Below are 15,465 nucleotides of genomic sequence, written 5' to 3' on the forward strand. Positions count from 1 at the left end.
TACAGAATATTTAACTTCTTTGATAAATATTCAGAGTTGACAGCATCTCTTGAAAGAGGACATACTCTGCTGGATAGAAGTTGACTGGCTGACATTTGCACTAATGAAAGGATGTATTTTTTTTAAAAGATATTTTTAGGTTTAAAGAGCTGAAACTCTCATGAACTGAATAGTGTTATTTCAGAAGTCTGATGGCTTACATTTTATTTTATAACTTGTGAAACATGCAGACCCAAAAATAAAATGCTACAAAAGGCTGGAAATAAACAACAGTACACTCTCCATCCATCATTTACAAATGTAAGAACTTACACTGGATTATGAATTCTGAGCACGTATATACCGTGTCCTGGGGGGATTATCAATAGAAGTGCTTGTGAGGACCGTGCTTTAATTACAGTAAATTTTTGTGTCCACCAGATTGTCACTACCTTATTTTTTATTTTTATTTTTTTTAATTTCCAAAACAGATCAGGTTATAAGCTTTCATTTAAGACCAAGGATCTAGCCCCAGTAGTCCATAAGTAATTATGTGACAGACGGACAGACATCAGCATTTTATGTATACTGTGTAGATAGGTAGATTCTCCGCACAAATGACTGTTGTACTCCTCCACTGACAAATATGGCATGATTCCATTTGCTTTTGCTCTTGTCTTACTCATTGCATCGGTTGTTACTTATATTTACAAAGAAATAACAGTAGATATTTTTCTACTTTCTGTCCTGATAGTGTCACTTCACAGTATATATTTGTTATCCAACCCTTTAGTCTGTTATGGCCAAATTTGGGTTGTTTGGCTTCCTGAATTGTTAGATTACACTATCAACTGCTGTTAATTTAGTCTCCTTTTATATAGCATAGTTCATGCTTTAACTGAACCATAATAATTTAAAACAGCATAGTTATTATCTCATTAAAGCACAATCCTTGTAAGTGAGATTCTAAGTATAACGTGATACTGGTTAATTTAAAGCCTTTACTTATTAGACTATATTGGAAATTTTATTTTTTTACAGTGATTTTCTGTCAAAATAGCAGAGTCCAAAGTAAGTGCCCAGCTAAGGAAGTTTACATTTCTTAAATAAATAAAATCTCATGTTATTGTTAGTTGTATTTTTTTCTTTTTTCAATCTGTCCATTATCTCAGTCTTTTTTTTTTTCTTGGTGATAGTCACAGAGAGCCAAAGCTTATCTAGGCAGCAGTAGGAAATGGACAGGCTCTTACGTTCACACATCTCTGTCTGTGTCAATGTAGAGGGAAAAAAGTCTGGTTAAATATTAGTAGAAGACTGAGTCTTAAATTCTGGTGTTAAATTCAGCTTTATGGGTACAAACCAAACTAAAATGAAGGTTTCCTGGTTGTTGTTTTACTGCTAATCAAGTGAGAAAATGTGTTGAGGAGACTAAGGGGGAAAAAAACTGAGAATATTTTACTCTTTTTCAGAAAATAAAATACCAGGAAAAATCCCAAGCTATTAGTGGCCAAAATAATTTTTGCACAGTAGGGTATAAAAGTTTATCTCGAATGCGACATTGACAGCCATGAATTTTTTTTGCTAAAGTGTGGCTTTGTAATATTTTTCCTGATTTCATTTTGTGCTTAACCTTGTGTGAGGTGGATATTGCTTTGCTTTGTACACACGATTCATGAATGTTACAAAGAGGGGGCTAGAACTGTCCTGAACATGTACCAGAAACCACAGTGCCTGAATTGTTAGCAGAGCACATACAAAAGAGGAATCCTTTTTTCTGGAAACACCTTTCCTGCTAGCTAGTAGTTTTGTACTATATCTCCAGTCAGTCACTCATTGTCCAACCTGCTATATTCTAACACAGAGTCACGGGGTTTGCTGGAGCCAGTCCCAGCCAGCACAGGGCGCAAGGCAGGAACAAATCCCGGGCAGGGCGCCAGCCCACCGCAAGGCATGCACACACAAACACCCACACACTAGGGACAATTTAGAATCGCCAATGCACTTGCATGTCTCTGGACTGTGAGAGGAAACCGGAGCACCCAGACAAAACCCACGCAGACACGGGGAGAACATGCAAACTCCACGCAGGGAGGACCCAGAAAGCGAACCAAGGTCCTTACTACAAGGCAGCAGCGCTACCACTGTGCCGCCCGTGCTATATCTAATTCAATTGAAATACACATCTTGAAATTAACATTCTACAGTTTGATACAATAAAGAATACTATTTCCATCTGTTATGCAGAATCAATATAATTTATAATTTGATAACTAAGTACATGGGCTTTGTATTATAAGGTCACCTGTTTAAACTCCATCCATCCATTATCCAACCCACTATATCCTAACTTCAGGGTCACAGGGGTCTGCTGGGGCCAATCCCAGCCAACACAGGGCGCAAGGCAGGAAACAAACCCCAGGCAGGGCGCCAGCGCACCGCGGGGCACACACACCAAGCACAATTTAGGATCGCCAATGCACCTAACCTGCATGTCTTTGGACTGTGGGAGGAAACCCATGCAGGCATGGGGAGAACATGCAAACTCCATGCAGGGAGGACCCGGGAAGCGAACTCAGGTCTCCGTACTGCGAGGCAGCAGCGCTACCCACTGCGCCACCGTGCTGCCCTGTTTAAACTCCATCCATGGTTTATTGCTGCTCTGCTTTGTCAAACTCGACAGTAAAATTATAATCTGCAGGACTTTCACTGGAAGCACTTTGTTTAGAATAAAGTAAAACAAACCTTACTGTTTTGTTTTGGTGTTTTTTTAATTTTTGTGCATATGTCTATTCTAACTGCAGTACAATTTTGGAGAAGAATATGGATTTTTCAACAAAACATTTCTCACTATAAAACTTTTTCCTGTTCTGTCTTACTACTTAAAATCACAGCTTTATGTAGAAAATTAATGTTCTTTTTAATGCTGTATTATTTTATTTTATAAATTTTCCCAATTACAAATTTAAAATCTGGTTTCTCCATATTTAGGAGAAAAAGCAAGATAAATAATGAATACGGATTGATTTTCTTTTTTACCTTTTTGTTCTGCATAGTTTGAACATTGTTATGTGGCATTATAACCCACAATATGAAATTAATTGAAGTTTATTGCCAGGAAACATACTTGCTAAGGATTTGTCTTGGTGATGCATCAATAGATATAACAACAGTAACATACATTCAACACTACGTTATCACAACATTATGTATTACATGATAGTAAATGATAATATAGTGCAGAAAAAACACAATAAAAACAAACTATATAACACTATATAAAATTGTACTCATGCCCCTAAAAATGAAAGTCCTTAAAAGTAAACTTAATTTAGGTTGGACAAAAGTATTTCAAGATTTGAGGATACAAAGGTGAATCAGAAGTGTCTGCAGAAGGAAAGAAGTGATTTATAAGCTAAGTAGCTTTAGCCCCGAGTAACTGGTAAGGCTTTTGTGAAGTTGATAATTGAAATAGGAGCTTTGAAATAGGTTGTCTTTATATTACCTGTTCGCTTCTTTACCCAAGACATATACAGGCAGTCCCCAGCTTACATACGAGATAGGAACTGTAGGTTTATTGTTAAGGTGAATTTGTATGTAAGTTGGAACAGGTACATTATTTTAATAAATGCTATTGTTGACCGACTGTAACCAAGTGCTCTGCCAATGAATCATGGAGTTTCACCAATCTCTGACCATTTTATTATTTCTACTTTATTTTCCACGGTGATGATTTTTCTCTTCTTTACTGTATCACCAGCACTTGCATCAGGTTTGTGTTTCAGAGACATTCTTGAAGGGTGAAGACAAAAAGTTAAGATGAGCTCTTCTTCACAGCACTGCACATACTATCACAGCAGGAAGGCACCCCTCGTCAGCACGTCTGGTGTATTGAACGAGAGACAACTTCCTGCTATGTACGTAACAGTACAAGCAGGCTTGCTATTGAGAATGAATGGAGACAGCGAGGGGCGATTCACCACCCGCCCACCATACAGTCACCTCCACTTGCATACAGTATGCTGCCTGCAGCGTCTACCCACTGAGAACGAACAGGGTGCAGCCAAAGACGGGTAGTGAATCACCAACCACCGTCCCCATTCAACAGGCAGCCACCCGAGGCACACTACAATGCTGCCCCCCGCTGCCCCATTCACCCTTAATGGCCTTTGTTCAGCCACAACTGGGTCGCCGCTTGCAGCATCACCAGCCGGCCACCGAAAACAAATGGTGGCAGCCGTTCGAGGGACACTGAAAGGCAGTGTGGTGGGTAGGCAGTGAAACACCCCCCTCCGCCCCATCAAGCCTCTGTCCTGCACACGAACGCTGCCGCCCACTGAGAATGAATCAACTGCAGCCACCCGAGGGACACTACACTGCACCAGCAGCGAAACCGCCCCCCTCCAGCCTCAGTCCAGCCACCGCTTGGAGCGGCAGTTACCGAGGAGCCTGCGTCGCGTCCCCCAGACAGATGAAGGAGCAGCAGCTGCAGCCCCGTTTGTAAGTCGTATGTCGGATGTCCGTAACTCGGGGACTACCTGTATACGGTATATACATACACATACATGCATACATACATACAGTGGGGGAAATAAGTATTTGATCCCCTGCTGAATTTGTACGTTTGCTCAGTTGCAAAGAAATAGTCTCTAATTTTGTAATAGTTTCATTTTAATGAGGAGAGACAGAATATTAACAAAAATCCAGAAAAAATACATTACATAAAAGTTATAAACTGATTTGCATATCATTGAGAGAAATAAATATATGATCCCCTACAGCCCTGCCAGAATTCTGGCTCCCACAGATTGGCTGTGTGCCCATGTGGCACACAGATTACAATTAATCAATCAATCAATGAATTACAGATACTCCTGATCTCAAATCGTTGTGTATAAAGCACACCCGCACAGAATCAATTTCTTCCATTCCAACTTCTTACATAAGCTGATTACGTGATAGGAAAAGGAAGAATGATGGCCTCACCTCCAGCTTTGTGCAAACTACTACGACTGGAACCTTGATTGTGGGAGGACTTTAAGTCAGTGTGTTTTCTAGTTAAAATGAAAGTGAGATAGGCCAGGAGGAACAGTAAAGTGGTCCAGATGAGTAGGTAGACAGGGGTGAGTCATTTTGCATTTTTAATCAATAATCAGTCTGTATAACTGTCTAAGGAGAGGAAAAGTCATTGGTAAAAAATGTTGTTCAAGCTTCTTATATCTTTGTTTAATATTATCCTGTCTAGCTGACATTGTGCTTTTTTATACAGTGTATATACTGTATACTGTAGAGCCTAGCCTTATTTTGACTTTTAAGTATTATGCATCTTTAGCTCAGCCTTAACTCTTTAAGTTCTATAGAAAGCAATGTCTTATCATGGTTGTATTTAATAATTGTTGCACTGCTGCCTTGCAGTTTGGAGACCTGGGTTCGCTTCCTGGGTCCTCCCTGTGTGGAGTTTGCATGTTCTCCCCGTGTCTGCGTGAGTTTCCTCTGGGTGCTCCGGTTTCCTCCCACCATCCAAAGACATGCAGGTTAGGTGCATTGGCGATCCTAAATTGTCCCTAGTGTGTGCTTTATGTGTGTGTGTGTGTGTCCTGCGGTGGGCTGGTGCCCTACTCAGGGATTTGTTCCTGCCTTGCTCCCTGTGCTGGCTGGGATTGGCTCCAGCAGACCCCCTTGACCCTATGTTAGGATATAACAGGTTGGACAGTGGATGGATGGATGAATACATAATTCCTGGCTGAGTTGTAATGATGTTAATAAGAGCATCTAAGCCAGCACAGCCTTCTCTGAACACATCATCAAGTGTGGAGTCCAGGCCATTCAGATACCCTATAGCCAAATAATGTTCTAGGGAGTGTATGCAGGAAGACTTCAGACTGCAACAGCAGCAAGAGCAGAAGGAAAAATCCACACAATTGTACATCAATCAAAGCTGTAATCCAGGCCGTTCAAATATCAGGCCTCAAAGCTATCTAAATGCTTCTATTCTAGGTTGTACCATTGCTACTTTTAAAAACAGAAACTTCTGGCAATAGATCACAGACAGTTTTTTACTAAATAGTTAATCTCTGTTCTATCCCTCACCCATTAAAGCTGTTTCCACGCTAGATCTGCTTGTTGTATGTTAATAAAATTCTGGTGCTTCTTTATACACAATATTTTACTTATGCCAACAAGTTCATTTTCACACCTGATATTCGAATATATGTTCTTTTATATCAAATACTTTATTTACTGCTGGCATAACAGAATAGCAGTATGATAATAGTCATTTAAAAATTCAAAGCCATCACCATACTGATTTTGTACAAGACTTGTTCTTTGTGAAAATAGCTGCATAACAATGAGCTTGAACAGTGAAAGGCTACATGCTATGCTTTGTGGCTGACATTTAGCTGTTTTCCACAAAGTACAGTGTGGTTTTTTAAAATTTTTTTTATCTTGCAGTCCATGAGAAGAGAATCTAAAAAGTGCCTGCTGCCCAGTAACCCGTGTAGTGTTTCTAATTGTAAAACTGCAACTTCTTTTGTAATTGAAAGGTAGCAATATGAAGACTGGCTTTATGCTGTAGATAAATAAACTGTGCTTGCTTGTCATAAGAAAAAAAGAAAAGGTCACAACAGTCAATAATTAATAAATGCAACCAGCATGCCTCCTTCTCCAGCCTAAGTAACCATTAAGAGCGGGAATCCACAGTAGCTTTTAAGTGAATGTGACTGCAGTGCAGATTTTTTTCAGATTTGTCTTGGCCTTGCTAATAAACTAAATAAGCAACTGTGCTGTATTTATCAAGCGTCTCAGATTAGGAAAACAATTTTAACTGGCTAAATATTATCAGAGTGACGCAAATTTGGTCCTCCACTTAAGAGTAGAAATAAATGGATGTTACCTATTTTCCTAAGTTAGGAAAATACTCCAAACTTCAGCAGGATTTAGTAGAGCTCTTGAGCTGTCCTAACTTGCTAGGAGCTGCCAGAAGATGGCATTTGGGCAGATATCAGTTCACACATCCCAGGAAAAGCCAAATGTTTTGGGCAGTGAATTCAAAAAAGATTCCCATTTGACAGAGAGAGTATATTTCCAAACAAATCTTGCATGTTCTCTCCATCTATGCAGGGAAGCTATGTGCTGTCAGCTGAAATGAAAGTTAGCGTTATGTGTAAAACGCAGCTTTGTAGTATCATTGATACGTGAATGTTAAAACCAAGCATTTCTAGTATTTTGCTCTGAACTTTGAACACCGTTCCACCACATGAGGCAGTACTGAGATTTATACGTTTTCCCACCACTCCACATGAAGGTAATGATGCATGATGTTAAAGCCAGCTGCATTCATGCAAATATGCTCACACATAAAGATCACATCCAAAGTGTGGATGAGCAGGTGTGAATTTTAAGCAATATCACAGTATAACTGCACAGCTGCTGATAGGTGCAAACTGTATTATAGTAACCTGCATATTATCCTGAAGATAAGCAAGGCTGGATGGGTGACTGATAGCGAAATGTCACACAAGTATGCTGAGCTTTGCATTCCATGAACCATTACATTTTATAAGCCTGCTAAGTTAAATAGGGTTGGCATAGACTCCTGGGGCATTAGATAAATAGAACCTTGCAGAAGATAAGTGGCAATCATAGAGAGAAGCCGTGGCGTGGCACGATGGGAGACTGAACAATGAAGAGTGAAGGTCACTTCAGAAACAGAGCAAGAATAGTTTCAGTAAAACTGTTACGAGTTGTTTTCTGTTGGTATAACAGCAGGAAGGTGATTCATCTCAAAGTGTGGCTGTGGATTACTCATCTGTCCATTAATCCATTTGCTAAACACGCTTATCCTGATAAAAGTTGCCGGGAAGCAGCTAACAAGCATAGGGCACAAGGATGGAGCAATTCCTAGAGCATTCAATGTTAAACATACCTGTTATTGAACTTTAGTCTCATTTCGAGTGTGTGTCTTGGATTTTCCGTCTCAATGTTTGTTACATTATTATTCATAATGTTGCAAGGGGGTAGCAATTACATGCATCTTAGCACAATATACTGCCTATACAAGTATAGGGGTATCTTGAATTTGTGACATCATCCATTCTTGGATGTGGCTTACTGCTCCTTGCTGGTACTGGGACTATGACACTTCATAAATATTTATGTCCCACTCTGAGGTAGGACAAGCAATTCTGAGACTTTGAATAAAAACAGGCCCTGGTTTTATTTCTTAAAGACTGTGATTTTATATATATATATATATATATATATATATATATATATATATGTTTTTTATATGTATTTTTTTTGTCTTCTATGATTTTGTTCTATGTTGTTTATGTGTATAAGAAATAAAAAAACTGTCCAGCTGAAGCAGAAATTAAACATTTACCTAAGTGCCAATCCATTACCAGCCATAATGGATCTCTTCTTGGCTCTCATAAGTGGAAATTGCATGAAATCAATAATTGCTATATATACTATACTATACTGTGTGAAAGTCTTAGGCCACTGAACAAGATTTTTTTAAAGCTTGTTATCTGGGGAATGAGTGTTTATTTGCTTGTGAAACCATGATATAAAATCAGAATATATACCAATGTAGATACAGAAAATGATAACAAGGAGGCACCCCAGCTATTCCACATATTTGTTAAATTCTACCAATAACACACTTGATTCAAATTAATGAGGTAGTAATTAGCTGAAGCAGTTGTGCTAATTTTGCAGTTTAAAAAATAAATAATTGTATTGGATGATAACTACAAATACTGGGATACCTCAAGAAGTGATGTGGAAATAGTTAATCTAACACCCTGTGATAGTGGGTTTTTTTTTTTATAAATCAAAATGGCTATAGTCAGTGAGCAGTAGCACTCCAAACAAGATTTTGCGGTGTTCTAGCTGATGTACAAAATTTGAAAAAACTGGGCAAGAGAATGCAGTGGGTGACCCAGCAAGCTGTCAGTATCCGATGAACAGAACTTAAAGGCATAACTTCCTTAAAGCACAGAAGAAAATCTAGGGAAGTGCTTGCTCAGCTGGAATTGGAGGGCACGTTGCAGCTAACAAACCATTCACGAGGAAAATCAGCAAGCAGAAGAGATCAGCGTATGCAAAACATCATAACGAATAGTGCAGAAAGTCTTGAGCAGCACTTCTCAAGTTCAGTCCTGAGGCTGCAGATTTGTGTTCCAACCCATTTCACATTCAGGGACTCATTTATACCTTGAATTGGTCTTATTGTTTATTTCTTCTCTCATTTTGCATTCAGAAAATTACATTAGCATTACATTTACATTTATAAAAATACTAGTATTATTTGCCGTATCCTTTGATGCTTAACTCTACCATTTTCTTTTTCTGTGGAGTTTTCTCTCTTAATAGTATCCAATTAATGACCAGAATAGCAGACACCAGGATAAACGACACTGACTGATAAAGGGCAGCTATTTTAGCGTTACCGATGTCTGTGCTTAGTAAAGCCATAAAGAACCAGAAAATGAAAAAGCAAAAAAAAAAATGCATCTAACTCCCTACTTCATTAAGTGAAAATGAACATAACCAGTTTATAATTTCTGAGGATTTGTGGTTTACAAACATGTCAGGATATCAGAAGATGATATGGTGTGAAGTACATTAATGGTCATCTCTAAGCTTTTGTGAAGCACAATGGTGGCTCTGTTGTGTCTTGGAGTATGCTTCAGCCCATGGTGTAGAGAATCTAGTCAAAATTGAGGAAATGGTGACTGCAGAGACATGATATACAGGTTCTGATTTATCATGATGTGTCATTGGAAAAAATGCTATGTTATTGGGCCATTATCCTGCTGAAATAAAAGGTTTTTGTTAATAAGACAAAGACAAGTAATACATAGTTGAATATGGAGTGGAAATCTTCTGAAGGAATGCTAACAGATTTGCAATCTGGAAAGCCTTGACTATAACACAGATAAAGATATATAGGATCCCTGGGGACAGGGAAAATAATATAAAGCAGCCAAAGGCAATAGAAGGATCGTGAAAATTGCAAAAATTGTATTTATAGAGTCAAAAGTGCAGTTAGTACAACAACAAAACAAAAGCAACAAATCATAATCAGTACTTTGAACTGGCTGGAGTTGGTACTCCATTGTAGGTCCTCATTTGTAAAGTTTTGTTATAAACATTTATTTGTGCCAATTGTAATATTACATTGTGTTTTTACAAGCAATTAATTTCAAGCACTCTCACACCCCAGTATATAAATGCCAGTAGTAGTACCAGATTATACACGTAAACAAGTCATAATGATTAATCGAACTTCATTGGTCTATAACACAAGACTACAGTGGACCCTCGGTTTGCGAGAAACTTGGTTTACGAGTGTTTTGCAAGATGAGCTAAAATTTTTAATAAATTTTAACTTGATAAGCGAGCGAAGTCTTGCAATACAAGTAGTATGTGTATGCTTTGTCTGCTGAGCGTCATGTAATCACAACTGAGCTGATGGTGGTTCTCTCTCTCTCTCTCTCTCTCTCTCTCTCTCTCTCTCTCTCTCTCGCTGTGGGATTGTGGGCAATCGTCTCCTATTCTCCGTCTGAGTCGGCGTGCCTCACTCATATAGTCAACATCTGTACGAGCGTATACTGTTTACTACAGCATTGTGACTGTATGTGTGCATGTGTGTGTGCTGTGATGTGTAAGTCCCCGTCTTGCACCCCAAAACACAAAGCTGAGTTTCAGTACTTTAGCAACACCAGCTTCATTCAGCTTGAAACAGCAACAGCACGGTTATGTATTGAAGCGGGATCTGCCACTCTCCTATACACAGACGCAGCAGTCAGGCAGTAATAGTGACACTGTGCCCTGCGCATTTATAATGTTCCTTGTATCACCCATCGACGGCAGGCGCTTATAGCATGTCCGCGATCTTTTCGGATTCGCTTTTGTGGCGAACTGCTACAGTGCTGGGAAACTGTGATTGCTTTGGGACACTCTCTTCTGCTTGTCGTCCCGTTTAGAAACTCACTCACACCAGCCATGATTCTTTTCAAAGGTAAAGTGCAGGTTAATTTGTTTTATGTATTTTTAATTTATATTTTGTATTAATCATTTTTATATGAATAGTTTTGGGTTGTGGAATGAATCGTCTGAGTTTCCATTATTTCTTATGGGGAAATTCGCTTTGATACATGAGTGCTTTGGACTGTGAGCATGTTTCCGGAACGAATTTTGCTCACAAACCGAGGTTCCACTGTATTTTATTTGACAATCTGTTTAAATAACCGTACATTTGTTGAAAACTTGAAACTCCATCAGAAAACACTGCCACAAAAGACCAGTCAGCAAAAAAATAAAAATATTTTAATTTAACAAATAGATGTGAAATCCATTGTGACTACTGTCTGAACTTTGGCCCATGTGTGGCCCTTGAAATGATAGTAACGGACAAAATAATGTATAAATATTGTCTTTTAGATACATTCGTTCCAGTGTACAGTTGTTAAATAAGGCCAATGAAATAGAAGTATGTGTCCAGTGTAAAAATTCTGCTTAATACTTTAAATTGCTTTCTCTTTTTTAAACATCTGAATGTGTAATATGTATATGTTTATTTCAAGTCAAGTTGTGTTTAACTAGCATTGTTTAAATACCAGATTTTTAAAGCTGCTTTGTTTTTAACTTCTTGTTAAGCAAGCTGGCAACTTTTATGTTTGGCCTCTTGGAGATGTACCAAAAGCAGCAAGGTTATAATTCTGAAACGATAAAGATGGCATGTAGTAATTGGCTATTCTCTGGTGGAGGTGAGAATGCATAAAGGAGATGAGTACCATTTTGAAAAATACAGTATAGAGGAAAGCATTTAGGCAGGCAAGCTCATGAGGAGTAAGCTGACCTCTATACTTAACTTTGCTTTATTTGTGTGTTGTTTTTTTTTTTCATAACATTTCTGAAGATTAGTTATCATTACTCTAAAAGTTACAGTTAAGAATATCAGTTATCCATGTGTTTTTATTGGTGCTCTGGTCATAACTGTCTGAAACGTGATACTTCTATGTTTAACAGAAACCAGTTTGGCGTAATTTTGTTGGGATTTCTTTATGAGAGCCGCCTGCTCCTGCTTTGCTTTCTCAGTGTGCTGAGAAGGCAGAATCTATGAGCAGACATCCTCAGTGGGTGTGACATGAGCAAGGAAAAGCTTTTTCTTAATAGATGTTTTGGAAATGAAAACAATTTTAAAGGGTCTTTTGATTTTCTAAATATTTCATTTAAAAGTGATTGGAGTCTGAAGATATGGCCTTTTTTGTAGCATATTGAATAAGAGCTCTGTGTGTTTTTTTTTTGTTTGTTTTTTTTTTCCAGAAATGCATTCATCAATATTTTTTGTCAGTTTATATCCACATTCACATCAGATGTGATAGTCTTACATTTGTTTCACAACATCAGTTATTTCAAATAATTTAAGTTACTTTAAGCCATATATTTTTTGCGTTATATGCAAGGAAATTAAATAAGAAGCACGGAATGGAAAGTTTTGAAAAAAACATTACAATGCCTATAAAATTTGATCTGCAATAAACAAATTTCACAGATTTTAAAAAAGCCAGTGTTTTTACACATTTTCATTTTCTATTTGCTTAACTTATGACGGCTTCTTTTTCACACATTTTCTTGAAGAGTGTTCAAGAGTGTTGTAAATCTTCAGAAAATATGTATTACAATAGTAAAAATGTTTTAACCTAGCAGACATTCAATGCTACAAGGTCGCATTGCAATATGTTCTGGCATTATAAAAAGTGTGTCAAAATCAAAGATACAATCAACATTTCAAAGAGAGTTAAACTGCTTTAAATCATAAAACCCCACCTGAACCCAGTGTTGGAGAGCTGCTAGGTAAAACAAATATGGCTTGTAGCCTGGATCATTTGAAACTGAAATATACGAGGTGAGACACAAAAATAACCCGGATTGGTAAAAAAAAAAAAAAAAAATTATTAATGAATTACAGCATTCTAAACATTGTCACTTTCTATATACTCCCCCTCCCGATCTCTTCACCACTCAATACGTATCTTCCATCGATTGAAACAGTGCTGGAAGTTTTCTTGCTTGAGGCTCTTCAACAGGCTTGCCGTTTCTGTCTTCACTTCATCCATTGAAGAAAAATGTGTTCCCTTCAGGTCACTTTTGATTTTCGGGAACAAGTAAAAATCACAGGGAGCTAAATCGGCCGAATAGAGAGGATGATCGAGGACAGAAATGTTTTTGTCAGTCAAAAACTGCTTTACGGAAAAAGAGAAAATTTGCAAGAATTTTTTTTTTTTTTTTTCACCCAACATTATTGCAGCAACTCGTGTAGCGATTGTTGTGCAAATACTGACTGGGCTATTCACAGGATATATCTAGCGAGTCAGCAGTTTAAGAGGGCGTGTAGTAGGGGATACAGTTCAATGATTCACGTACACCCAAACTCCAGACGATTTTCTGGGAAAGCCCCAAGCCCAGTCCGGTTATTTTTGTGTCTCCCCTCGTACATTATCTAAAGTAATGAATTCCAACCTGCTCAGATTAGTGACAGTGTAACTTTTTTGTTTTTCATGAAGCCATTTCTAAAACACTTAAACAAGTCCAAAACTCAAAACTTTATAAAGCCAGAACATTTTTTTTCTAATTAAGCATTTTACAACTTATTATTTTAATGTATTAGACTGGGAAATTCAGTCGGTGAGTCACACATTCTTGTTAACAGGAACTCTCCCAAGAAAATGGGAAGTAGTAGTACAGTACTGTAATAAAAATTAAAAAAAAGGCTAAAGTCAGAGGCAGAGGTATTAAAGTCAGACCCCCTTATTGCTGTTGGTTGTACCTTTGTCTTATCTCTGATATATCTAAGAGTTATCTCCTCTAATGCACAGTTTCCATCACTATACAGTAAACATGGTGACACTGGCTGGTGTTCAGGGTTTGGTTTCTGTCAGACTTACTGCTCAGAAAGTTTCACTTTATTCTCACAAGACCAAACTACATACCTGCAGTGTCCTATAGGCAGACTTTACACAAACACTTTGTGGTATGCCCAGTTTATTTTTTGTGTAGTTACCTTCCTTGCCACTCCTGAATGAAGTTCAATTTGTGAAATTTAAAAATCTTGGAGATTGTTGATCAATAAACTTTTTTTGCATCAACTGTTTTGATAACCCATTCAAAGTTGCAAATGGCCTTGCATTAACTTCCTTAAAAATTGAGGTTTCTTGGAAGTGCCTTTTAGCCTCCAATTTCCATGAAGAAGAGAACTGAAGAAGCTGCTCACAGACAGGAAAGTGATTGTGCAACTGGGAATTGGTGGAAGCACAAGAAGTGAACAAACAGGAAGTGCATAGTCTTAAATCACACAGGTCTGAAAAATAAAACATAAACAAAGCCAATTTACAAAACCAAAAATGGATGTCAAATAGTATGTCGAAATTGGTCCTTGCATTTAACTATTGCTGTTGCCACTAACTCACAGAAATAGAAATTGTTTTTTAGAAATCAAGTCAAGTACAAGCTGTGTCCCACAATCACATTTAGTCTGATCATGATGATTAACACTGTCGCATGACCTTTGCATCACACCAGTAACAACGGGCATAGCAATAGTAAACAGTTATGTGACAGCCATGCAATAATAGTCACAAAATGGTGGCAAAAACAGATCACAAAATGGTGTTGACAGAATAGCGATATAAAAATTCAGACAGTGCTAAAAAAAAAAAAAAAAAAAACCTGCAGATGTATAAAAGATAAAAAATGAGAATCAGAAAAAAATAACAACAGAAGTAAAGGAACTGATGTTCTATTTAAAGGCTTTGTGTTAAAAAAATAATAAAACTATAACTCAAAGATCTAATTATAGTTTACATAAATTGACAACAATTTTCAATTTTTTTCTTCTTAACAGGGATTTTTCCTCAGACTTTAAACTTGTCTTCTTATGAAATAATTATTCCGAAGTTAATTAGAAGAGACCGACAGCATGTTCCATTACAGGTGAGCTAATTCAAGTCAAGGCAAGCCATTTATAAGGATAAAATGTCTGATTTTTCTGACCTTTGTTTTTCCAGGCTTCCTTAAAATTTAGAGTTTTTTTTTTTTTGACAATGTGTAAAGCTTCACTTTCAAATTTGAACATATTAAACTTAGGAAGATTACGGTGAGTTTGAATTTAGGTAGCATTGGTACCAATAGTGTTAAATATGCATTCTCTATAAAAAATATTGTATGCTATAATGTTGTTTGATTTTTTCAATTGTCTGATAAAATCTGCATGATATCTTTTCAGCTTCTGAGTCTTTGTGTTTGAGACTGCTAGGGTCCATGGTCTGTAATACATTTAGTGTGAAATGTGATCTAACACATTGGCAAGGTAACCCCTAACGATGCCAGAGCTCACTGGGAGGCTTTGAAATTCAATGAGGTAGAACAATATGTGATGTCAGTGCCAAGATTTGCTCATATTTTTCATTTGGCTGC

At 37.5% G+C, this 15,465-nt stretch overlaps 1 protein-coding gene across 2 annotated transcripts in view; it reads left to right on the top strand.

The window, feature by feature from the left end:
* The window catches only part of LOC114653166 (disintegrin and metalloproteinase domain-containing protein 9-like), a 107,360-nt gene that overhangs the window by 14,166 nt on the left and 77,729 nt on the right, over nt 1-15,465 (top strand). For both annotated transcript variants that reach the window (XM_028803344.2, XM_028803337.2), the window contains exon 2: nt 14,894-14,982. In XM_028803344.2, the coding sequence (XP_028659177.1) occupies nt 14,894-14,982 (89 nt within the window). The remainder of the gene's footprint in view (nt 1-14,893; nt 14,983-15,465) is intronic.

The sequence above is a fragment of the Erpetoichthys calabaricus genome, chromosome 1 (genome assembly GCF_900747795.2).
Source record: "Erpetoichthys calabaricus chromosome 1, fErpCal1.3, whole genome shotgun sequence".
NCBI classification, from domain to species: domain Eukaryota; kingdom Metazoa; phylum Chordata; class Cladistia; order Polypteriformes; family Polypteridae; genus Erpetoichthys; species Erpetoichthys calabaricus.